Raw genomic sequence first — 24,284 nt, forward strand, 5'->3', positions numbered from 1 at the left:
ATTTCCCCTTCAGTTATTACATCTTCTAAGCTAATGCTCTGGTTCTCACTCCCCTGCCATACTAGTTTAAATCCTCCCGAGTGACTCTAGCAAACCTCCCAGCCAGGATATTAGTGCCCCTCCAGTTTAGATGCAACCCGTCCTTCTTGTACAGGTCCCACCTGCCCCAGAAGAGATCCTAATGGTCCAGAAATCTGAAACTCTCCCTCCTACACCACCAGTTTAGCCATGTATTTAGCTGCACTATCCTCCTACTGTTGGCCTTACTGGTCATTGGACTAGCAATCCAGAGACCCAGAGTCATGTTTCGGCGACATGGGTTTGAATCCCGCCATGGCAGGTGGTGAAATTCGAATTCAATAGAAACATCTGGAATTAAAAGTCTTACGGTGACCATTGTTGTGAAGACCCATCTGGTTCATTAATGTCCTTTATGGAAGACAATCTGTTGTCCTTACCTGATCTGGCCTACATGCGACTTCAGGTCCACAGCAACACGGTTGACTCTTAAATGCCCTCAGGGCGGGAAATAAATGCTGGCCCAGCTAGCGATGCCCACATGTCTTGAACAAATAAAAAAAAGAGCCACTGTTGAAATTAAAGGAGTGCGCATAATTTGAATTGTACCAGGAACTTGTGGAATAAAAGGCATTTGAGGGAAAGTTCACCAATACCATGCTTTTGGCAGGAATTGTATTGAAGAGGAGCATATCATAGAATTCCTACACTACAGAAGGAGGCCATTTGGCCCATTGATTGTGCACTGACCCTCCGAAAGAGCAGTCCATCTAGCCCCATTCCCCAACCCTATCCCTGTAATCCCACCTAACATCTGGACACTAAGGGCAATTTAGCACGATTAATCCATCCAACTTGCACATCTTTGGATTGTGGAAGGGAACCAGACCACCCAGCAGAAACTTACGCAGACACTAAGGGAATGTGCAAACTCCAAAAATACAGTCACTCAAGGTCAGAGTCGAACCCAGGTCCAGTGTTAACCACTGTGCCACAGTGCTGCATATGTCCCAGTTAATACTACAACACTGATGTGCTGAACCTTTGTCCAAATTCCCTTTGGGTGAGCTTCCCTTCTGAGAATCCAAGACTGCTATATAAACATCTGTAGTATCATGCAGGCATTCCTACGTCAATTTACTGATGCTGAAATATTTTGTCTGGATTACAGAATTGATAATTCATAATAATGTAAAATACCATTTTCTAAATAGTTGCATTGTGGTGTCACACAGTGCATCAGTATCAAAGAATCATTTGCACCACCATCTACTAATAAAAGCTGGAACCAATCTGCACATGAATGCATACAACTATTATATTTCCCAAGTGATTGCTGGTGCCGCAATCAACAACCCAACTTGTGCCCCTGGTTTTCAGGTTCTCAGAGAGGGCAAGTAAAAATAGATTTTGAAATGTTGTGGTGCAAGATGCAAGAATGTTTTTTTAGTTCTTACCTAATACTTGTACATATTCCTCAACTTGACAAATAATCAAAAATCACGGAATTGCAGAATTGTAACGGTGCAGAACGAGGCCATTTGGCCAATCGTGTCTGTCCCGAGTCTTCAAATGAGCATCGTGACGTAATGCAAATTTCCTTGTCTTTTTCTTGTACTACTGCACATTGTTCCGACTCAAATAATCATCTAACACCCTCTTGAATGCCTCATTTGAACCGGCCTCTACCACATTTCCAAACAGTGTATTCCAGCCCCAAACCACTTGATGTGTGAAAATGTTTTTTCTCACGTCACATTTGCTTCTTTTGCAAATCACTTTAAATCTATGTCATCTCATTCTTTTTCATAGAATTTACAGTGCAGAAGGAGGCCATTCGGCCCATCGAGTCTGCACCGGCCCTTCGAAACTTAAGCCCACATCTCCACCCTATTCCAGTAACCCAGTATTCTTGATCCTTTAACGTGTGGAAACAATTTCTCACTGTCTACTTTGTCCAGCCGCTTCATGATTTTGAACATCTCTATCAAATCTCCTCTTAGTCTTCCACTCTCCAAGGAGAACAGTCCCATCCTCTCCAATCTATCCTCATAACTGAAGTTTTTCATCCTTGGAACCATTCTTCTAAACCTTTTCTGCACTCTCTCCAATGCATTCACATCCTTCCTATAATGTGGCACTCAGAACTGCACACAATATTCCAGCTGAGGTCTAACTAGTGCCTTGTATAAATTCAGCATAATCTTCTTTTTCTGCTACCCTACATGTCTATTAATAAAGCCCAGAATACTTCAGTTTTATTAACTGATCTCTTCACCTGTCCTGCCACTTTCAATGATCTATGCATATATACACCCAGGTCCCTCTGCTCCTCTGACCCTTTAAGAATTTTACCCCTTATTTTATGTCGTCATTTATGTGTATTTATGTACATATCTAAATACTTTGCTTGATATGTAACAATTCCATTAACAAAGGTGACCCTTGAAAAACTAAAATATTATGTGTAACAGATTGCTCAGATAACTACTTAAGAAAAATCACAGGATTGATTATTTAGTGATGACACATCAGTTGTTTACTATGATTTGTGATATGCACAGTATAATTTATATTGTTCATAGCTTTTATTAGATATAATTTTAAATAATTATCAAATGGTCATCGATGTTAGACATTGCACCAAATGAGTGTTTTATGGTTTATTTGAGTCTGTCAGTAAATTGTTATCTGTAGCTCCCTAGCATTAGAAAGGGAGACACAACCAGCTGTAGAAAATAAGGTTAGGCATGGGGATAGGGTTAGCAATCACCAAACCTGTGCTTAATGTGAAGTAAAATGAAGGGAGGTGAGGAGATCCACAGTTTTGAACTCTTGTGAAAGAATATGTTAGAGTAAAAGAACTCAACAATGAGTCTTGATTTCAACACAGCTAAGATGCCCAGGGAGGAGTAATAACTAATAGTCCAGCAAATTTAAAGAACAACATGTCAGAAAGGAAAGATAAGAGAGGAATTGGCTTTTTGACAGCAAGCTTATATCCTGTCTCCTGTGCAGGAATGAGAGAGTTGCTGGGCAAATCTCTCCAAATATTTGGGTAGTATTCAGGGAGGGACTTGGACTTGTAGATTAAATGTTAAAGGGAATATAAATATTTGGCATGTAGATAAAGTAGGCAGCTGTGAGACTTCCAATCTGTTATTTTAGGTGGAAATTTGAAAGATTTTATCAAGATGGCACTTTTTGGATTGGAGTACAATGCCATGAAAACCCTGGTTGTAAACTGTTTCTATCTTGCATAGCAAAAATGAATGAGTTTGTACTTTAACAAGATAAAATATCACCTCTAATAGTCTTCAACTTCAACATTTTTGGAAGCTTTTAGACTACATTTTACTTTTTTTTGTACCAACAGTGGGAAAACTAAAATGTTTGACGTTATTATGGAAACAATCCAATATGATTTCCCAGCATTTATTGGAAAGCTCTTTGGCTATGCATCAAATCCAGGGCTGATTCTTCCTGGAATCTTACTCATGGTGTAAGTGCATTAACTTTATTGATACAAAAGAACACCTCTTGATCACATGCATGGCAGATTTGGTATAACACCCTGAAAGGTAATGTTTCAAGTTTAAATAATGTCAATGATTATATTAATCACTATAAGTACTTAGATCTTTTTTCCTGACTGGCCCAGTGACGACATATCACAGGAGACATTTAATTGTTATACATTAATGACTCGAGTTTGAACTGAATTAGCTGGTATTGTCATCTCTGATTCTGTTAGCACCCCTCTCTGACCGAAAAGCAGGTCAACCAAAGAGCTGACTGGATCAGCAAGGAGCTGAGCTCCTCACACATTATATTCAAATTTGAAATCCAAAATATAATGTGGAAACTTATGCAGCCAGTTTTGAAAGCATTTGAGTCAGTCAACCAACAGGATGGACAGCATTTGGCTGCCTTGTTGAAGAGGTAGGTTAATATCAAGGAATGTGTTAAAAGAAATTTAGTTTCAAAGAGGTTATTCCTATAAAGCAATGAGGCTGACTGGTAAGTTGTAAGTAATTAATTTCCTTCTGTGCTTTGCTACAATACACATACATAACCAAGTCACATTTGAGGGCATATAGAATCCCTACAGAACAGAAGTATGGCCCATCAGGTCTGCACCCTATACCCATAATCTAACCTGTACATCCCTGGACACTAACGGTCCACTTATCATGGCCAATCCACCTAACCTGCACATCTTTGGACTGTGGGAGGAAACCGGAGCACCCGGAGGAAACCCACACAGACATGGAGATAACGTACAGACTTCAGACAATCACCCAAGGCCAGAATTGAACCCTGGTCCCTGGTGCTGTGAAGCAGCAGTGCTAACAACTGTGCCGCCCTGTGTATAAAATCATTATTTTCTATCCATTTACAGGATGTGGGCGCCACTGGCTAGGCCACCATTTATCGCCCATTCCTAGTTGCTCTTCAAAACATAGTGGTGAGCTACCTTCTTGAACCACTGCAGTCCCTGAGGTGGAGGAATACCAAAAGTGCTGCTAGGGAGGAAATTCCAGGATTTTGACCCAATGGCAAGGAAAGAGGGAGATATATTTCACAGAATCACAGAATTTACAGTGCAGAAGGAGGCCATTCAGCCCATCGAGTCTGCACCGGCCCTTGGAACGAGCACCCCACCCAAGCCCATGCCTCCACCCTAACCCAGTAACTCCATCAAACCTTTTTGGACATTAAGGGCAATTTATCATGGCCAATCCATTTAACCTGCACATCTTTGGACTGTGGGAGGAAACCGGAGCACCCTGCGGAAACCCACGGAGACGTGGGGAGAGTGTGCAGACTCCGCACAGACAGTGGCCCAAGCCGGCGAACCCGGGATCCTGGGGCTGTGAAGCAGCCATGCTAACCACTGTGCTACCCTGCTGCCCCTGATTATTTCCAAGTCAGGATGGTGAGTGACTTGGAGGGAAACATCCAGCTGTTGGTGTTCCTAGGTATCTGCTGCTCTTGTCCTAGATGGTAGTGGTCGTGGGTTTGGAAAGTGTTGTCTAATGAACCTTAGTGAGTTACTGAGGTGCATCTTGTAGATGGTACACACGGCTACCACTGCTCATTGATGGTGGAGGGATTGAATGTTTGTGGAAGGGGTAGCAATCAGGTGGACTACTTTGTCCTGGTTGGTGTCGAGCTTCTTGAGTGCTGTTGGAGCTGCACTCATCCAGGCAAGTAGAGAGTATTCCATTGCACTCCTATAAGACCATAAGACATAGGAGCAGAATTAGGCCACTTGGCCCATCGAGTCTGCTCCACCTTTCAATCATGGCTAATATTTTCTCATCCCCATTCTCCTGCCTTCTCCTCATAACCCCTGATCCCCTTATTAATCAAGAACCTATCTATCTCTATCTTAAAGACACTCAGTGAATAAGCCTTCTGCGGCAAAGAGTTCCACAGATTCACCACTCTCTGGCTGAAGAAATTCCTCCTCATCTCTGTTTTGATGGATCATCCCTTTAGTCTGAAATGGTGTCCTCTAGTTCTGGTTTTTCCTACAAGTGGAGACATCCTCTCCACGTCCACTCTATCCAGGCCTCGCAGTATCTTGTAAGTTTCAATAAGATCCTCTCTCATCCCTCTAACCTCCTACGAGTACAGACCCAGAGTCCTCAAACGTTCCTCATACGACAAGTTCTTCATTCCATGGATCATTCTTGTGAACCTCCTCTGGACCCTTTCCAAGGCCAGCGCATCCTTCCTTAGATATGGGGCCCAAAACTGCTCACAATATTCCAAATGGGGTCTGACCAGAGCCTTATACAGCCTCAGAAGTACATCCCTGGTCTTGTATTCTAGTTCTCTTGACATGAATGCTAACATTTCATTTGCCTTCTTAACTGCTGACTGAACTTGCACATTAACCTTAAGAGAATCATGAACAAGGACTCCCAAGTCCCTTTGTGTTTCTGCTTTCCGAAGCATTTCCCCAATTAGAAAATAGTCTATGCTTAAATTCCTCCTTCCAAAGTGCATAGCCTGACACTTTTCCACATTGTATTTCATTTGCCACTTCATTGCCCACTCTCCTAGCTTGTCCAAGTCCTTCTGCAGCCCCCTTGCTTCCTCAATAAAACCTGTCCCTCTACGGATCTTTGTATCATCTGCAAACTTAGCAACAGTACCTTCAGTATCTTCTTCCAGATCGTTAATGTATATTGTAAAATGTTGTGGTCCCAGCACAGACCCCTGAGGCACATCACTAGTCACCGGCTGTCATCCTGAAAAAAAAAACCCTTTATCCTACTCGCTGCCTTCTGCCAGTCAGCCAATCCTCTATCTATGCCAGGATCTTACCCTGAACACCATGAGCTCTTAACTTATTTAACAATCTCCCATGCAGCACCTTGTCAAAGGTCTTCTAGAAATCTAAATAAATCACGTCCACTGGTTCTCCTTCGTCTGACTTGCTTGTTTCCTCCTCAAAGAACTCTTAACAGATTTGTCAGAAACGACCTGCTTTTGAAAAAGCCGTGCTGACTCAGTCGTATTTTACCATGCACTTCCAAGTGCTTCGCAATCTCATCTTTAATAACAGACTCTAAAATCTTACCAACGACCAAAGTCAGGCTAACCGGCCTATAATTTCCTATCTTCTGCCTCCCTCCCTTCCTAAACAGTGATGTTACATCAGCCACCTTCCAGTCCTCTGGGACCCTTCCTGCCTCCTGTGATTCCTGAAAGATCATCACTCATGCCTCCACAATTTCCTCAGCTATCTCTTTTAGGACCCTGGGGTGTAGTCCATCCGGTCCAGGTGACCTAGCCACCTTCAGACCTTCCAGTTTCCCCAGAATCTTCTCCTTAGTAATGGTCACTGCACTCACCTCTGCCCCCGGTTCTACTGGAGCTCTGGCATCCCACTGGTGTCTTCCACCGTGAAGACTGATGCAAAGTAACTATTCAGTTCGTCTGCCATTTCTTTGTTTCCTATTATTACTTCTCCAGCCACATTTTCTAGTGGTCCAATGTCTATTTTTGCCTCTCTCTTTCCTTTTACATATTGAAAATAATCTCTTCCTATCCTCCTTTGTATTACTAGCTAGCTTGCACTCATGCTTCATCCTCTCCTCCCTTATTGCTCTTTAGTTGTCCTCTGCTCACTTTTAAAGGCTTTCCAATCCTTTGGTTTCCCACCAATCCTCGCCACTTTGTATGCTTTTTCTTTAGCCTTTATGCTTTCCTTGACATCCCTCGTCAGCCATGGATGCCTTGTCCTCCCCTTAGCATGTTTCCTCCTCCTTGGGATGAATTTCTGTTGTGCCTCCCTAATAATCCCCCAAAACTCCTGCCAGCGCTGTTCCACTGTCTTCCCTGCTCCTTTTCCAATCAACTCTGGCCAGCTCCTCCCTCATGTCTTTGTGGATACCCTTATTTAATTGTAATACCATTACATCTGATTGCAGTTTCTCCCTCTCAAACTGCACGGTAAATTCTATCATATTGTGCTCACTGCTCCCTAAGGGTTCCTTCACCTTATGTTCCCTAATCAAGTCTGCCTCATTCCACATCACCAAATCCAGAATTACCTGTTCCCTAGTAGGCTCTATCACAAGCTGCTCCAAAAAAATATCTCTTAGACATTCCACAAATTCCCTTTCTTGGGATCCACTACAAACCTGATTTTCCCAGTCCACCCACCTGCATATTGAAGTCCCCCATGATTTTTGTAATATTGCCTTTTTTACAAACCTTTTCTAGCTCCTGATTTATTTTATGCCCCACATCTTGACTACTGCTAGGGGGCCTGTACATAACTCCCATTAGGGTCTTTTTACCTTTGCGATTCCTCAACTCTACCCACAGAGATTCTATGCCTTCAGATCCGAAATTGTTCCTTGCTATCGATTTAACTTCATTCCTTACTAACAATGCAACCCCGCCCCTTTGCCCATCTGCCTGTCCTTTAGATAGGACATATATCCTTGGGTATTTAGATCCCAGCCCTGATCCCCTTCCAGCCATGTCTCTGTGATGCCCACAACATTGTACTGGCCAATTTCAATGTGCGCAACAAGCTCATTTAGCTTGTTCCGTATACTGCGCGCATTTAGGTACAACACCCTCAATCCTGCATTGACCACCTCCCTTGCCACACTTTCCTCAGTCACTGTACCCGGTACTGTGGCCCTTTTTTATTTTTGACTATGGTTTCTCTGCCTTACATATGCCCCCTTACTGCTTTTTGTTTCTGGCCCCGTTTTACTTCCCTCCGACTTCCTGCATCGGTTCCCACCTCCCCTGCCACATTAGGTAAAACCCTCCCCAACAGCACTAGCAAACACCCTCCCCTAGGACATCGGTTCCAGTCCTACCCAGTGCAGACCGTCTGGTTTGTACTGGTCCCACCTGCCCCAGAACCGGTTCCAATGCCCCAGGAATTTGAATCCCTCCCTCTTGCACCATTTCTTGATCCATGCATTCATCTTATCTATCCTGACATTCCTAGTCTGACTAGCTCGTGGTACTGGTAGCAATCCTGAGATCACTACCTTTGAGGTCCTACTTTTTAGTTAAACTCCTAACTCCCTGAATTCAGCTTGTAGGACCTCATCCTGTTTTTTACCTATATCATTGGTGCCTATGTGCACCACGCCAGCTGGCTGTTCACCCGCCTCCCCCCCCCCCCAACCACCACCACCACAATGTCCTGCAGCCGCTCTGAGACATCCTTGACCCATGCACCAGGGAGGCAATATACCATCCTGGAGTCTCGATTGCGTCCGCAGAACCGCCTGTCTATTCCCCTTACGATTGAGTCCCCTATCACTATAGCCCTGCCATTCTTCTTCCTGCCCACCTGTGCAGCAGAGCCAGCCACGGTGCCATGAACCTAGCTGCTTTCTCCTGGTGAGCCATCTCCCTCAACAGTATCCAAAGCGGTATATCTGTTTTGTAGGAAGGTGACCGCAGGGGACACCTGCACTGCCTTCCTACTCTTGCTCAGTCTTTTGGTCACCCATTTTCTATCTCCCTCAGTAATTTTCACCTGCGGTGTGACCAACTCGCTAAACGTGCTATCCACGACGTCCTCAGCATCGCGGATGCTCCAAAGTGAGTCCATCCGCAGCTCCGGAGCCATCAAGTGGTCGAACAGGAGCTTCAGCTGGACACACTTCTTGCATGTGAAGGTGCCAGGGTCAGTGGACGTATCCCTGAGCTCCCACATTGCACACGAGGAGCATGACACAGGTCTGGGATCTCCTGCCATGTCTTAAACCTTAGGTTAACTTATACAACTACAATGCCCCAAAAAAGTTTGAAAAAATGAATAAATAAATAGACAAATGAAAAGAAAAACTACTTACCAGTCACTTACCAGGGATAAAAAGCACCTCCTCCCCACCCAGCTTCGCTGTGTCTTCTCTGGCTCACTGGGAGTGAGTTGAAGTTGCTCTTTTTAAATTGGCCTCAGTTGACTCCCCCCCCCCCCCCCCACCTGCTTTTAGATCAAAGACGCTGAATGTGACTGACACTTAACTGCCAACCAGTTATGTGAGTGGGTGGGTCAGCCCCTTGTTAACCTTCACTGCACAATTCTCGGTTAATTAAAATTCCTGAAATTTAAAAAGGAACAGTCTTACCGATTCAATTCCCACCTAGCTTCAAATTCCCAAACTCACTCTTCGCTGTGCCTCACTCTGGCTGTGGCTTCGCTGGCTCACTGGCATATGCCTTGTAGATTGTGGACAGGCTTTTGTGGGATCAGGAAGTGAGTTACTCGCTGCAGGATTCCTGACCTTTGACCTGCCCTGGTAGCCAAAGTGTTTATATAGTTAGTCCAGTTCAGTTTCTGATCAATGGTCACCCCCAGGATGTTGACAGTGAGGGATGTAATGCCATTTAATTTCAAGGGGCGATGGATAGATTTTATCTTGTTGGAGATTGTCATTGCCTGACTATTGTGTGGTGTGAATGTTACTTGCCGCTTGTCAATCCAAACCTGGATATTGTTCAGGTCTTGTTGCATTTTGGCATGAACTGCTTCAGTGTCTGAGAAGTCATGAATGGTGCTGAACATTGTGCAATCATCTGCGAACCGCTCCACTTCTGACCTTATGCTGGAAGGAAGGTCATTGATGAAGCAGCTGAATATGGTTGGGCCCAGGTTGGGCCTGAGGAACTCCCACAATGATTTCCTGGAGCCGAGATGATTAACCTCCAACCATCACAACCATCTTCCTCTGTGCCATGTGTGACTCCAACAAGTGGAGAATTTTCCCTCTGATTCCCATTGACTCTAGTTTTGCTTGGATTCCTTGGTGCCATACTCGGTCAAATGCTGTCTTGATGTCAAGGGCAGACACTCTCACCAAACCTCTGGCATTCAGCTCTTTTGTCCATGTTTGAATCAAGGCTGTAATGAAGTCAGGAGCTGAGTGTCCCTGGCAGAATCCAAACTGAGTGTTCGTGAGCAGTTTATTGCTGTGTAAGTGTACTGTTGATGACCCCTTCCATCATTTTGTTGATGATTGAGAGTAGACTGATGGGATGGTAATTGGCCGGGTTGGGTTTGTCCTGTTTCTTGTGCACAGGATATACCTGGGTAATTTTCCACTTCATCAGGTAGATGCCAGTGTTGTAGCAGTACTGGAACAGGTTGGCTGGGGGCACAAAATTGTAGCTTTAATTGCTAGATATAGCTCAATCTTTATGTCAATATATTGCATCAATAGTTATTTTATAATCAATTTCATATTTGTTTAACTTCCTTATCAGTAAAATAAATTCCTGTCAATTGTATTTTTTTAATTGACCTTTTTTACAACTTACTTTAAAATACTCAATTCAAAAGGCAGTAAAAATTCATTCAGCCATCCCAAATTGATTTTGAATTATGTATAGATTTCTAAGCTAATTGCATTAAACAGCTCCCCTGATGGCTCAAAGAATTAATTTGATGGGCAGGATTATTGGTTGCGTCTGCCCCGAAATTCCAGCCCAAGGTCAACGAACCTTTAACTGGTCTGTGAATTTGTCCGTCCCGCCCATGATAATTCCAGCGGTGGATGGGACTGGAAAAATGTCCCCAATGAGTAGCTGAGCCATGGCGAACTGCAATATTCCAGGTTTGATCCTGTTCCTTTGCTGTTAACTGATCCTACTTTAGCTGCAATAACAGGGCACTAAATTGGGGAACTGCCCAATTAAGGTCAATTAAGATAAGGGAGAGAAAAATGGTTCAGGGTTCTTGTTGTCGATTGACAAATAGTGGCCTCTGCTGCACGTGTGTGAATGTATGTAGATACTAGTTAAAGGCAGGAAGGGTTTGACTATATATTATTCCATGTTTGAGTACTCTGCCAATATTCTTTGATAATACGTAAATGATTTTGAAGTAACTGTGTCAAACTGTCCTTCAACTTATGACTATTGCTTTCATACATTATTTTTCTACAATCTAGTACCCCATAGCACATGTGCTTGGAAGAAGATTCATAATTTCCAAACTCCACTTCTAAAATGACATGCTTTAAAATCTGCTTGTAAACAATGCTTTCTGTCAATCATTTGCATCAAGTATCTGTTCCAGGTTTTTGAACTATCCCTTCAAACAAAGCTTATGCTCCACTTTTAACAAGAAATCCAGCTCCAGGTTTGTCACCTCCTCTTTCAGGTTTCCTTTTTCTTCAATGCTTTTACACCAACTTGGAGGTCCAGCCACCGATATTCACAATTATTTCAAATATTGTCTCATAAACTGTAGTAAAATCTCACAGACCTTAGAACAAATTCAGATATCTTTCTGGCCTCCTTTTGGCTTTAGCTGTGGCTTTACCAAACAGTACTCTATCCTAGTTCTAATTTTCCTTTGTTCCTTTAACTTCAAAACTCTTGGAAACTTCTCTTAATTTCTATAGTTTCCCTAACTAGCTGTTCTTTAAGTTTCCTGCACTTATTTTCTTAACCATTACTCCATAGTATGGCTTTTCTTCTAGCAAATCAGAGAGATATACCCTCTACAGCCTTCAAAAATCAACTCCTATGAATTCAGCTAAAACCTATACTCAAAAGGCCTTCCTACCCTAAAGGTACCCCTGGTTTCTAAGCAACGACTTTTACTTCTCCCATTCACTGTTCATGCCGTAACCCTCTCCAAGCCCAATAGAACCAAATGAAACAAATAACCCTTAGATGCAAACACCTTTGCCTAACATGAATCTAACTATAAGTTTACCCTTCCTGACACAGAAACATTCAATTAAACCTACTTAAAACAATACCTTATTTTGAGCATTTAACAGTACAAATATAGATAATTTAAAACTATCTGTTTTTCTCGCACATGACCCCTCTTTATGGCACTAGCTGCCATATTTTCGTAAGTAACAAGGCAAAATGTCCCAAAGCTGCTTTGGAAACAGCTATGGAGAGAAGGTAAGAGTATGAAAAAAATGAAATGAAAATCGCTTATTGTCACAAGTAGGCTTCAAATGAAGTTACTGTGAAAAGCCCCTAGTCGCCGGCACCTGTTCGGGGAGGCTGGTACGGGAATTGAACCCTGCTGGTGGCCTGCCTTGGTCTGCTTTCAAAGCCAGCGATTTATCCCTGTGCTAAACCAGCCCCTATAAGGAAGTAGGTAAGGGGGAGTAGGGTGGGTAAGGTAAATGAGTAAGGGAGTAGGTAGACAGAGCAGCAGGGGTTGTATGAAGTGGATAGAATGACAGATGTGTCAGGTGGGTAGGGTGGTAGATGGCTAGGTGGGTCGGGTGGCCGGTGGGGAAGGTGGGGAGGGAGGTTGGTGTAGTTGAATTGGGTTAGAGACTAGTCAGATTGGGCTGGGGGAGTTGCTTATTGGCGACTAGTCAGGTTGGGTCTGAGGATGCCAGGGGTTCAGGGTTTGATGGGATATTTGGGGGAGGTTATGAGGTTTAGTTGAGGGGGGGGGGGGCATCAAGTGGGGCTCTTAGAGTGTGCAGGGAATCAGTTGTATAGTTACTCAGGGATTTAATCACATTTTTGTTCCTGCAACATTTCCTAGGTAACTATACAGTAAGTCAGTATTGTCTTCAAGTTTCCATGCTAACTCACAGTTGTAGACATTGGGAAGGGCCGAAAGAGCTGGGGAATTGCCCATAAGAAGTTCAAACTTCCCAGATATTTCCCACAAAGGTCTTGAGTTTGCATCTTGGAGGGACCCCATAGCATATCCTCCAGGGTATGTCGGATCTCCAATTATCCAGAGGACGGGATATTTGGGCCCATATGTCTGACATGACTTGGGGATAACCAGCAGGAAATCTCTTTGGTCCAACCACTGTGTTGTCAAGACCTCTGGTAAATCTACATCAGCTCAAAGATGTGTGCCACCCACCTGGCCTGGATCTGCATTAAAATTCTGACTTGTGATTAATTTTCTCCTCTTTCAAAAGAGTCCAGATTGAACAGGATTCAGCCAGGGCATCAAGGCTGCATTTTGTAGCCTCCTGAGAAAGATGCGTGCTTGAGATAGGCACCTGCCTAGTTGACATAGTTTCTGCCAAACATATTGGGACCCCCTCCAAAACCAAACACTCAGTGGTGTAAGTGGCATAGGTCACTGCGGACGTGATGTTGGAATATCAGTCAGGAGGCTGTCCTGCACGTTTGCAATTCTTTTACTTTACTAGAAAAGGTTTATAGGGCTGAGCTGACTATATGAGCAGGGAAACATCAGTTTTGAAATCAATATTCAATTCATGCTTTATAGTCCTAGCAGCAGCTGTCATGTTAATTATTACTCTGAAAGGGGATTAAGAAGTAATTTTGGATGGATATATTATGTATTTTTATCAAGTACTAAGATGTCTGACATTTTAACTCTATTTAATTGCAGTTTGGCCATATACTATCTCAATGCCACATCAAAAACATATGAAGCTGCTAATTTGGAGCTAAAAAAGAAGATGCAAATGGTACGTTCATGTTGAGAAACACTCATCTTGCGTATATAGTTACTGAGTAAAAATAGCATGCGCATGTTTTTCTATGTTTATGATTTATACAGAAAAGAACTTAAACGTCAAGCCCTGAAATGGTGAGCATCTGTGGGACTGGATTTTACCAGACCCCTAAGAACAGGTTTGGAGTGAGGTGAATTGTGGAGTGGGGCCAGTAACATGGCACGGAAAGGTGGGAGGTGGAGTGCCCATTATCTCCCTACCGCCATGCAATTTTACCAACATTGGGGCAACCCTCCCACCCAGAAACCAATTGAACCACTTAAGTAGCCAATTAATGGCCTCTTCCTCCCACCATTGGCATTTTTACCAGCAGCATGTCAGCCCTCCATTGTGTGGGGAGACTGCCTAGTGAACCCTAGCGGCCTCCTCGAGCAGACCTCCTATTCAACCCATGGAGGTGCCCTTGGTGGCAATGGTCTTCCTTGCACCAACACCACCTGCTCTCACCAACCTTCCTCTCCTCTTACTAGAGTCTGTCTGACTGCACCTGGAACCCAATGACCATTTGTCTGTAAGGGTGGTATACTGGCATCCTTACCATCTAGCCACAATTCCAACAGTGGCCACTGCCCCTGGTGTCACTGCTGATACTGTTGATCTGCCAGCCTTCTGATCAGCTAGGAGCTCAGGTGGCAACTAATTAATTTCCTGACACCAGGTAAATGCTGTCAGCTGAAGTGATGCCACCTCCTGCTTCTAATAGGTCAGTCGGGCCTATAATAAAATTCACTAGTGAGTTTAAGAGCATTTTCACTGGTCAATCACGGAACAGCTTCTGAAACAATGCCTGCTCTTATACCAGAAAGCCAGCCAGGTCAAACTGCCCTTGCAGAAGTTGAGATGCTGTAATCTGCAGTTGAGGTAGGGTGGGTGAAAATTCTTGCAGGCCACTCCTCACAAGCATCTCAAGGGACCTTATTCAGCCATCAGCAGACTTGGACGACCCATGCTAAAGCCACTGAGAAGTATCTTGAAGGAATTCATGAATGGCTAAAAATGACTTATGGGAAAATATTATTTGATAATGGATATGTCGGCTATTAAAATGTCACAGCATCATAAACTGGTACTTTGCAGCTTAGTTCTGCAGTAGCTATTGAGTTTGTGATGTCAGATGTCGTGTTTTGATGTTGATTTCTGCATCAACCCAAGTGGATCACCACCTTGGTGTGGTGGAGAGGCTTGTGTGCTCCACTGATTACTTAAGAGATGGTATCGGGAGCGCTTTGCTCCTGGTAGAGCCACCATGATGTGAAGGTCAAGGGAAGTGCCAGACAAAGTGCGGTTCAAAAAGTCAGAACAGGTGAAGGAAGACTATGCAACTCAAAGCACAAGACCTGCAGCTTTGATGCTCTCTCCAACCATACCGGCATCTCGGTGTTCGCAAAACCTTCCCAAAAAGATGGCCACCACTGCATCAAGGCTTTTGATGCAGCATCGGCGCTGTTGTAGCAAATATAATTTCCCAGAGTGCACCAACAGACGGTTCATTGCTAACCTTTACAATGAACAGGGCCAAGTGAACCATGAGGTTTGAAAGTGCAAGGGTCAATGCAGGGATTACTCTTGATGTCCCTACTTCTAAGGCATTTAAGTCCACAGGCATGGCAGTTGGAATTAAAGGAATGTGGCTGTGCTCTGTTGCCTGTACATTACTCTCCAGGAATCTTGGAGCTTTCCGTGTATCATGGGCATGACTTCCACATTATGCTTCTTTGAGGGTAACTTCATGTGGGAGCTGACTCTCATCTCTCTCTTCAGGTTCGCTCCCAACATGCTCTTCACCGCCTGAGGAGCTCTAGAGCCACCTCTATGTCCCTCCCTCTGGCAAGTGCCAGATTGTGAAGGGCTCAAAACTCCACAATGATGTGGGACGCCCTCTCTGAAGAACACTGGGGAGACCCACCTGAGTAGCCGACGTTTTTGAAGCGCATCTTGAGGATGCCAATGGGCTGCTCGATGCATCACATTGTATCGCTCCTCCAAGTGACTCAGAAGATGATGCATGGGTGTCATGAGCCATCATTTGAGTGGGTACCGCTCATCTCCAAGCAGCCATCCCTGTAATCGCTGAGGCCTTTCAAGTATGTGAGGCATCTGGAAATGACTCTGGATGTTTGAATTATGGCAACTCCCAGGGTACCTGGCATAATGGTGCCTGATGTGCTTCTGATGATGGCACACCAGTTGAATTTTGATGGTGTGGAACCCTTTCCTGTTGATGAACATCAGGGGCTGTTGTCATGGAGATCTCAGTGCCACACATATGCAATCAATTGGACCCTGTACTCTAGGGAAACTTGATATAGCTGTAAACCCCAGAATCCTAGCAACCTGATTAGCTTCATTGATTGTGAAGTTCACATAATGGTGAGCCTTACTGCAGAGAGCATCTGTCAGCTGCTTGATACATTAATATGCTGAGGCCTGTGAGATGCACAGAGGTCCCCTTTGGATCCATGGAACAATCCCCATTTAAAAGAATTGAGTGTGGCAGTGACATTCAGGGGCACTGGCAGGGGATGTCCTCCCACTCCCGCAAAACATGGCAGATAAGATCCACCACATCCCTTGTGAAGCACAGATGGGTGTGGCATTATCTCTCGCTCATCTAGCAGCCATCAGGTTGTATGGATTTGACAAGCATGATTTCCCTTTTGTAAATTCATGCTGGCTCTGTCAAATACTGCCACTGTTTTCCAAAAAGTGTTCTGCTCTTAAATCTTTTATATGGTCTCTAGCAATTTTCCCACTACCGACGTCAGACTGACTGTCTCTAATTCATTGTTTTATCTCTACCTCCCTTTTTAGATAGTGAGGTTACATTAGCTCCCCTAATCCATAGGAACTGTCCCAGAGTCCATAGAATATTGGAAGATGACTACCAATGCATCTACTATTTCTAGGGCCACTTCCTTAAGTACTCTGGGATGTAGACTATTAGGCCCCGGGGATTTATCTGCCTTCTATCGCACCAATTTCCCCAACACCATTTCTCTACAAATACTGACTTCCTTCAGGTCCTCCCGCTCACTAAACCCTGTGTTCCCCAACATTTATGGTACGTTATTTGTGTCCTCTTTTGTGAAGACAGAACCAAAGTATATGTTTTGTTGGTCAACCATTTTTAGTCCCCATTCTAAATTTCCCTGTTTCTGGTTTCACCAATCTTTCTCTTAACATTCCAAAAGAGGCTTTTATAATCAGTTTTATTTCCCCGCAATCTTACTGTCATATTCTATTTCCCCTCCTTAATCAATCTCTTTGTCCTCCTTTCTGAATTCTCCCAATCCTCAGGTCTTCTGTTTATTTCCAGCCAATTTGTATGTATCTTCCTTGGATCGAATACACCATGGTTTGACCACCTTTCCCATTCTATTTTTGCACCAGACAGCAAAGAACAATTGTTGCAGTTCACCGATTGGCTCCTTGAATGTTGGCCATTGCCTATCCACCAACATCCCTTTAAGTAATGTTGACCAATCCATCAGAGCCAACTCACGTCTCATATCATCGAAGTTTCCTTTGTGCGGATTCAGGACCGTAGCCTCAGAATCAACTTGATTTGTTCACATTGTTTAAAAACACAATTCAAACTTCACTGCATTGTTCCTGAGCAAAAGGTCACTTGTCTATTAGAGTCAGTTGAAATATCTTTCTGTTAAAACTGATATTTGTAAGGCAAAAGTTATTAAATAACTACATGGTGTCACATTCAGAAGTGCGTTCCAGCACAATAATATTACTCATGGAAAACAGAGGAATAATTTCTGTGTTGCATTTGAACGAGCTCGGGATTGTGTATATTCTATAAATTTAATCATTTTGCAATGAAGCATTGCTAAATATAGTGTGATTCCTTTTTTTCATAAAAGCTTCGTGATGAACAAAAGAACAGAAGGAACAACAAAAACACTGTTAATCCTATGTTGCAAGATTTGGAAGATCTTTTGCCAAATAATGCAAATGTGACCAAATCTGAATTAGGTAAGGTAATTCTATGTGCTGTTTTTTTCTGTGTATTGTCAAATTTTGATTAAAATTTATATTTAGAAAAGACACATGCATTTCAATATTTAGTAATTACATCAATATTGGCAAAATGGAATTTAATTGAATTTTGACTTGTAAAACTGCAATTCAAATATGAGCTTGTTCAGTTTTTAAATATGTTAATATTTGGTTGTATTACATCTAGAAACAAGCTTCTCCATTTTAACTTCTGACAGTCTTCTCCATTTTAACTTCTGACAGTCTTTGAAAGTTCCACAGGAATGGTGCATTAATGAATTGCAACAATTCAAACTAAAAGCTGTATTAACCCCTTGCAGGAGCAAATTTGTGAGCAATGCCTTTCTTTTGCAATAGCCAATGCAAATGGGGAAGAAACTGAACATATTTAAGACTACTGATAGTGGTGGAGGTGGTGGTGGGGGGGGGGGGTCAGGCGGGGGTGGGGGGGGTGTTAGGGGTGGCAACTGGAAAACAGCAGGGGCGAAATTCTCCATTATCGGCGGAAAGTCCGCCGATCGGCGCAAAAAACGGCGCAAATCCCACTTGCGTCACGTCATAAAAATGGGCCGATATTCTGCGGCCCGAAATGGGCTAGCAGCGACGTAACGGGATCCGCGCTTGCGCAGTGGTTCACGCCGTGCAGCGTCATACGCGCTGCACGGCGTGACGGCTCATAAGGCCGCGCAGCTCCCCCCCACCCGACCGGAACAGCCGACCGCAACACCCGACTTGATGGCTGGCCGTCGCTCAGCCCCGAGGTTCGAGTCACGCGATGTGGAGGCGCTCCTGGATGCGGTGGAGCAGAGGAGGGACGCCCTGTATCCCGGGCACGGCCGCAGAGTTGCCCCACGCCACAGCCGGCGTCTGTGGAGGGAGGTGGCAGAGGCCGTCACCGCTGTGGCCCTAACACCACGGACAGGCACCCAGTGCCACAAGAAGGTGAACGACCTCGTCAGAGCAGGCAGGGTGAGCCTCCCCCATATCCCCCATATCCCCCCTCCCCCAAATCCCCCCTCCCCCATATCCCCCCTCCCCCATATCCCCCATATTCCCCCCTCCCCCATATCCCCCCTCCCCCATATCCCCCATATCCCCCCTCCCCCATATCCCCCATATTCCCCCCTCCCCCATATCCCCCATATCCCCCCTCCCCATATCCCCCCTCCCCCATATCCCCCATATACCCCCCTCCCCCATATCCCCCATATTCCCCCCTCCCCCATATCCCCCCCTCCCCCATATCCCCCTCCCCCATATCCCCCATATCCCCCCTCCCCCATATCCCCCATATCCCCCCCTCCCCCATATCCCCCCTCCCCCATATCCCCCATATCCCCCCTCCCCCATATCCCCCCTCCCCCATATCCCCCATATCCCCCCTCCCCCATATCCCCCATATCCCCCCTCCCCATATCCCCCTCCCCCATATCCCCCATATCCCCCTCCCCCATATCCCCCATATCCCCCCCTCCCCCATATCCCCCCTCCCCATATCCCCCATATTCCCCCCTCCCCATATCCCCCATATCCCCCCTCCCCCATATCCCCCATATTCCCCCCTCCCCATATCCCCCCTCCCCATATCCCCCATATACCCCCCTCCCCCATATCCCCCCCTCCCCATATCCCCCATATCCCCCCCCTCCCCCATATCCCCAATATTCCCCCCTCCCCATATCCCCCATATCCCCCTCCCCCATATCCCCCATATCCCCCCTCCCCCATATCCCCCCCTCCCCCATATCCCCCATATCCCCAAGTGAATCCAGCCCTAACCTTAACCTCTGCAATGCACATGCAACCGATGGCGTGCATTCATATACCTGCCTAACACTGTTGCCTTTTACCCCTGCCACCACCCGCTCCCCCCCTCCCCAGGAGAAGCGCGCACACAACAATAGGGAGCATGTGAGGACTGGAGGAGGGCCCGCTGATGAGAGGCCACTGACCGTACACGAGGAAAGGGCCCTGGAACTGGCTGGCGGACCTGAGGACCGGGAGGTTGCTGATGCAGAGGTCGGGGCCCCACGAGCAAGTGAGCCACCAACAGCCCGTCCCCATATCCCCCCTCCCCTATATCCCCCTCCCCCGTATCACCTGATCACTGCCTGATGTCTAACCATGCATGCTTCATTGTGTATCGCAGGACCAAACGTCCAGGCACCCATCCCCGCAGATGCAGACCGCCCGCAGGATGCCCCTCGGAGACCACAGGAGACGGAGAGACCCGCACCCTCCAGCATGCGACGCCCGCAGGATGCCCCTCGGAGACCACAGGAGACGGAGAGACCCGCACCCTCCAGCATGCGACGCCCGCAGGATGCCCCTCGGAGACCACGGGAGACGGAGAGACCCGAACCCTCCAGCATGCGACGCCCGCAGGATGCCCCTCGGAGACCACGGGAGACGGAGAGACCCGGACCCTCCAGCATGCGACGCCCGCAGGATGCCCCTCGGAGACCACGGGAGACGGAGAGACCCGGACCCTCCAGCATGCGACGCCCGCAGGATGCCCCTCGCACACCACGGGAGACGGAGAGACCTGGAGCAACAGGGAGACGACACCCCCGTCACGTGCGGGAGCGACCACCCAGCGATGAGGGGGGCAGCCACAGGCCCCCGTCACATCCGAGCCAGGACACCACTACCCAGGACACCACTATCCAGGACACCCCTACCCGGGACACCACTACCCAGGACACCCCTACCCGGGACACCACTACCCAGGACACCCCTACCCGGGACAGCACTACCCGGGACAGCACTACCCGGGACAGCACTACCCGGGACAGCACTACCCAGGACACCCCTACCCGGGAAGACGAAATACCGGACAGTGACTCAGAGTGGATGGGTGGAGACGAACCCCCACCCCAAAGTGCCATGGACTCAGAGTGGGACGAAGAGCACGACACAACGCCACTGCTGTCACCAACACCCTCCACCATCGCAGAAACACTCACCACGGTTGGGCACTTTAGTGATGAGGCGTCTGGTACACTCACTGGTGCGCACAACACAGCCGTCCCGGTACAGCAGGTGGAGGTAGGAGCAGCAGAGGGACCGGGCGGTCGGAGGGCAGCCCAGGCCAAGCGAACATCTGCCGCCCAGATGGATCCCGGGTTCCTGCAGTTACCACACCCACACATAGATCCGATGCAACCACTGACATGGAGACGAGCGAATAGGGTGACGGGTGGCTTGCGGCGGCTGCGATCGCAGGTGGAGGAGTCCACCCGCGTCCAGGAGCTGGGAGTGGTCCCGGTCATGCGTGCCACCCAGGATGACACCGCACGGGTGGCGTCCGCGGTGGAGGCAATGGGTGCGACGGTGTCAGACATGGGGAACGGTTTGCGAGGCCTGGGGCCTTCCGTGCAGGCGGCGTCTGTGGCCCAGGAAATGGCTGCCCTCTCACAGGAGGCCATGAGCCAGTGCCAGCGCCAGATGGCAGAGGCGCTCAACGCCATAGCCCAGTCTCAGCACGCCATAGCCCAGTCTCAGCAGGCCATGGCCCAGTATCAGCAGGCCATGGCCCAGTCTCAGCAGGCCATAGCCCAGTCTCTGCAGGCCATGGCCCAGTCTCTGCAGGCGATGGCCCAGTCTCAGCAGGCCATCGCTGAGGGCATCGGCGCCAGTGGCCATGTGCGAGCTGGCGTCGCACTGTCGCAGACAGGGTTCGACAACCCCCTGGGCTCCATGGCTGCAAACCTGCAGACCCCTGTCGATACCAGCACGGGCCTCCAGGACTGGCAGCGCCAGATGTCGGGGGCGCGTCGGATGGCCAGTCCGTTCGCATCCCCCACCCATGTAGAGGCCTGGGGGCCATCGGGCACCCCGAGGGAGGAGGAGGTGGTGTGGTCCGTTCCGGCTTCCTCTGTAGGGGAGGTCCCGGTACACCGCGACACCTCGGACTCCCCCCCTTCCGTCCCAGGTGCATCGGGTGGGCAACGGGCAGGACAGGCTGGCAGCTCGCCATCCCAGTCGCCCGGGCCGCAGCCTGGCCCATCTAGGCCAGGACGCCCCAGGAAACGGCCGCCAAAGGGATCCAGTGTCAGAGGGCAGGAATCACAGGAGTCCACCTCCAGTTCTGCTGTACCGTCTGGGGAACCACGTAGACGTAGTCAAAGGGCCCGTAAGGCCAAACAATTAGACACTGAGTAAGTTGGCACGGGTGCAGGGCACAGATGAGTTTTAGGCGCTAGGGCACGTGCATGAACTCCTTTGGTTATTAAAGTCAATGTTACACCTACCAAAGCTGCCTTTGTGCTCTGTCCAAAGTGTGCGGGGGTGTCATGTACGTTGAGCGCAAGTGTGTGTGTGAGGGGTGGTCTTACCTCAGCCCCAGGTGAGTCTGCCCCCTTCCCCCTGGGCCGCCATCAACATCCCCCGGGCAGAGGACGGGACCGTGCGCTGCAGTGTCACAGCCGCATGCAGGGATGGTCCGGGTGAATGGTGGTACTGTGGCCATGGGTCAGACATAGTCCAACGATGTAGAGCCAGGAGCTCATCGGAGGCGGGTTTTCATCATTCTCCATGGCCTGCGATAGACACGCGTCCACCCGCAACTGGGTGAGCCCGGCCCGTTGTGCCGCCGGTGGATCGGCAATTGGGGGTGGGGGGGTGGTGTGCATGCGGGTGGGGTGTGTGGGGTTGGGGAGGGGGGTGAGGGTGCTGGGTGGGTGGATGGGTGGGGGGTGTGGGTGGTCAGCTGTTGTCATGGTGTGCGGTCTGTGGCCATACTACCCGATTCCCACGCCCATCTAGTCAGTGAAGCGGGCGTCTATCAGTCTGTCCCGTGCCCGCTGGGCCAGCCGGTAACGGTGGACAGCCACCCGTCTGTGTCTACCCCGTCTGCCCTGACCATTGCCCCCATCCCCCTCATCTGGGGAGGACTGGGCCTCTTCCTGCTGCTCCTCCACTCCGCCCTCCTCTGCCTGCGGCACATCACCCCTCTGCTGGGCTATGTTGTGCAGGACGCAGCACACCACAATGATGCGGCCGACCCTATCTGACCGATGCTGGAGGGCGCCCCCAGAGAGGTCCAGGCACCTGAAACGCATCTTCAGCACGCCAAAGCACCTCTCGATCACTCCCCTTGTCGCTACATGGGCATCATTGTAGCGGTTCTCCGCCTCATTGCGTGGCCTCCGTATAGGCGTCATCAGCCACGATCGCAATGGGTAGCCCCTGTCGCCCAGCAACCAGCCCCTCAGCCGGGGATGGCGTCCCTCGTACATGCCGGGGATGGATGACCGCGACAACACGAATGAGTCGTGTACACTGCCTGGGTGACGGGCGCAGACGTGCAGGATCATCATGCGGTGGTCGCAGACCACCTGTACGTTCATTGAATAGGTCCCCTTCCTATTAGTGAACACGGCCCTGTTCTCTGCAGGTGGCCGCACGGCGACGTGCATCCCATCGATCGCGCCCTGGACCATGGGGAACCTGGCAACGGCAGAGAAGCCCACGTCCCGGGCATCTTGGCTGGCCCGGTCCACGGGGAAGCGGATGTAGCGGTGCGCCATGGCATAAAGGGCATCTGTCACTGCCCGGATGCACCGATGCACCGATGTCTGCGATATGCCGGACAGGTCCCCACTCGGTGCCTGGAATGACCCCGTTGCATAAAAGTTCAGGGCCACCGTAACCTTGACGGACACGGGGAGAGGGTGTCCCCCGCCAGTGCCACGCGGTGACAGGTGTGCCAGCAGGTGGCAGATGTGTGCCACGGTTTCCCGGCTCATCCGGAGTCTCCTCCTGCATTCCCGGTCCGTGAGGTCCTGGTATGACTGCCGGGGCCGGTACACACGGGGCGCCCTCGGGTGCCTCCGTTGCCGTGGGGCCGCGACGTCCTCCTCCCCCTCCTCGTCCTGTCGGTCAGGTGTCCCTCCAGCCTGGGCGGCTGCCGCCTGCCCCTCTGCGGCAGCCTGCGCCGCCTCTCTGGCACGCTCCTCCTCCTCCTCCTCCTCCTCATCCAGGGCAACATAGACATGAGCGGCTGCCACCACGGCGGCCAACATCGCTGGATGGTCTGAAAACATGACGGCCTGGTGGGGGGGAGGGGAACGACGACATGTCATCATTGCCCATATCCCCTCCTCCCCCCAGCCAGGTGGCATGGACCGCATGGGTCCAACTGTTGGAGGCTGGCACCTGGCCAGGTGGACCAACTCATTTGCCCTCCCATCACCCACCCCAGCACGGACCCCCCCCCCAACCCCCAACCTCCACCCCGGCACGGACCCCCCCCCCAACCTCCACCCC

The 24,284-nt window shown here is 48.4% G+C and overlaps 1 protein-coding gene across 1 annotated transcript in view; it reads left to right on the top strand.

The window, feature by feature from the left end:
• Positions 1 to 24,284, top strand: part of LOC140430124 (transmembrane channel-like protein 2-B) — a 187,363-nt gene that overhangs the window by 157,649 nt on the left and 5,430 nt on the right. Inside the window, exons 17-19 of the mRNA XM_072517637.1 lie at positions 3,395 to 3,520; positions 13,877 to 13,955; positions 17,879 to 17,990. Coding sequence (XP_072373738.1) covers positions 3,395 to 3,520; positions 13,877 to 13,955; positions 17,879 to 17,990 — 317 coding nt within the window. The remainder of the gene's footprint in view (positions 1 to 3,394; positions 3,521 to 13,876; positions 13,956 to 17,878; positions 17,991 to 24,284) is intronic.

This window comes from Scyliorhinus torazame, chromosome 9 (genome assembly GCF_047496885.1).
Source record: "Scyliorhinus torazame isolate Kashiwa2021f chromosome 9, sScyTor2.1, whole genome shotgun sequence".
NCBI lineage: Eukaryota > Metazoa > Chordata > Chondrichthyes > Carcharhiniformes > Scyliorhinidae > Scyliorhinus > Scyliorhinus torazame.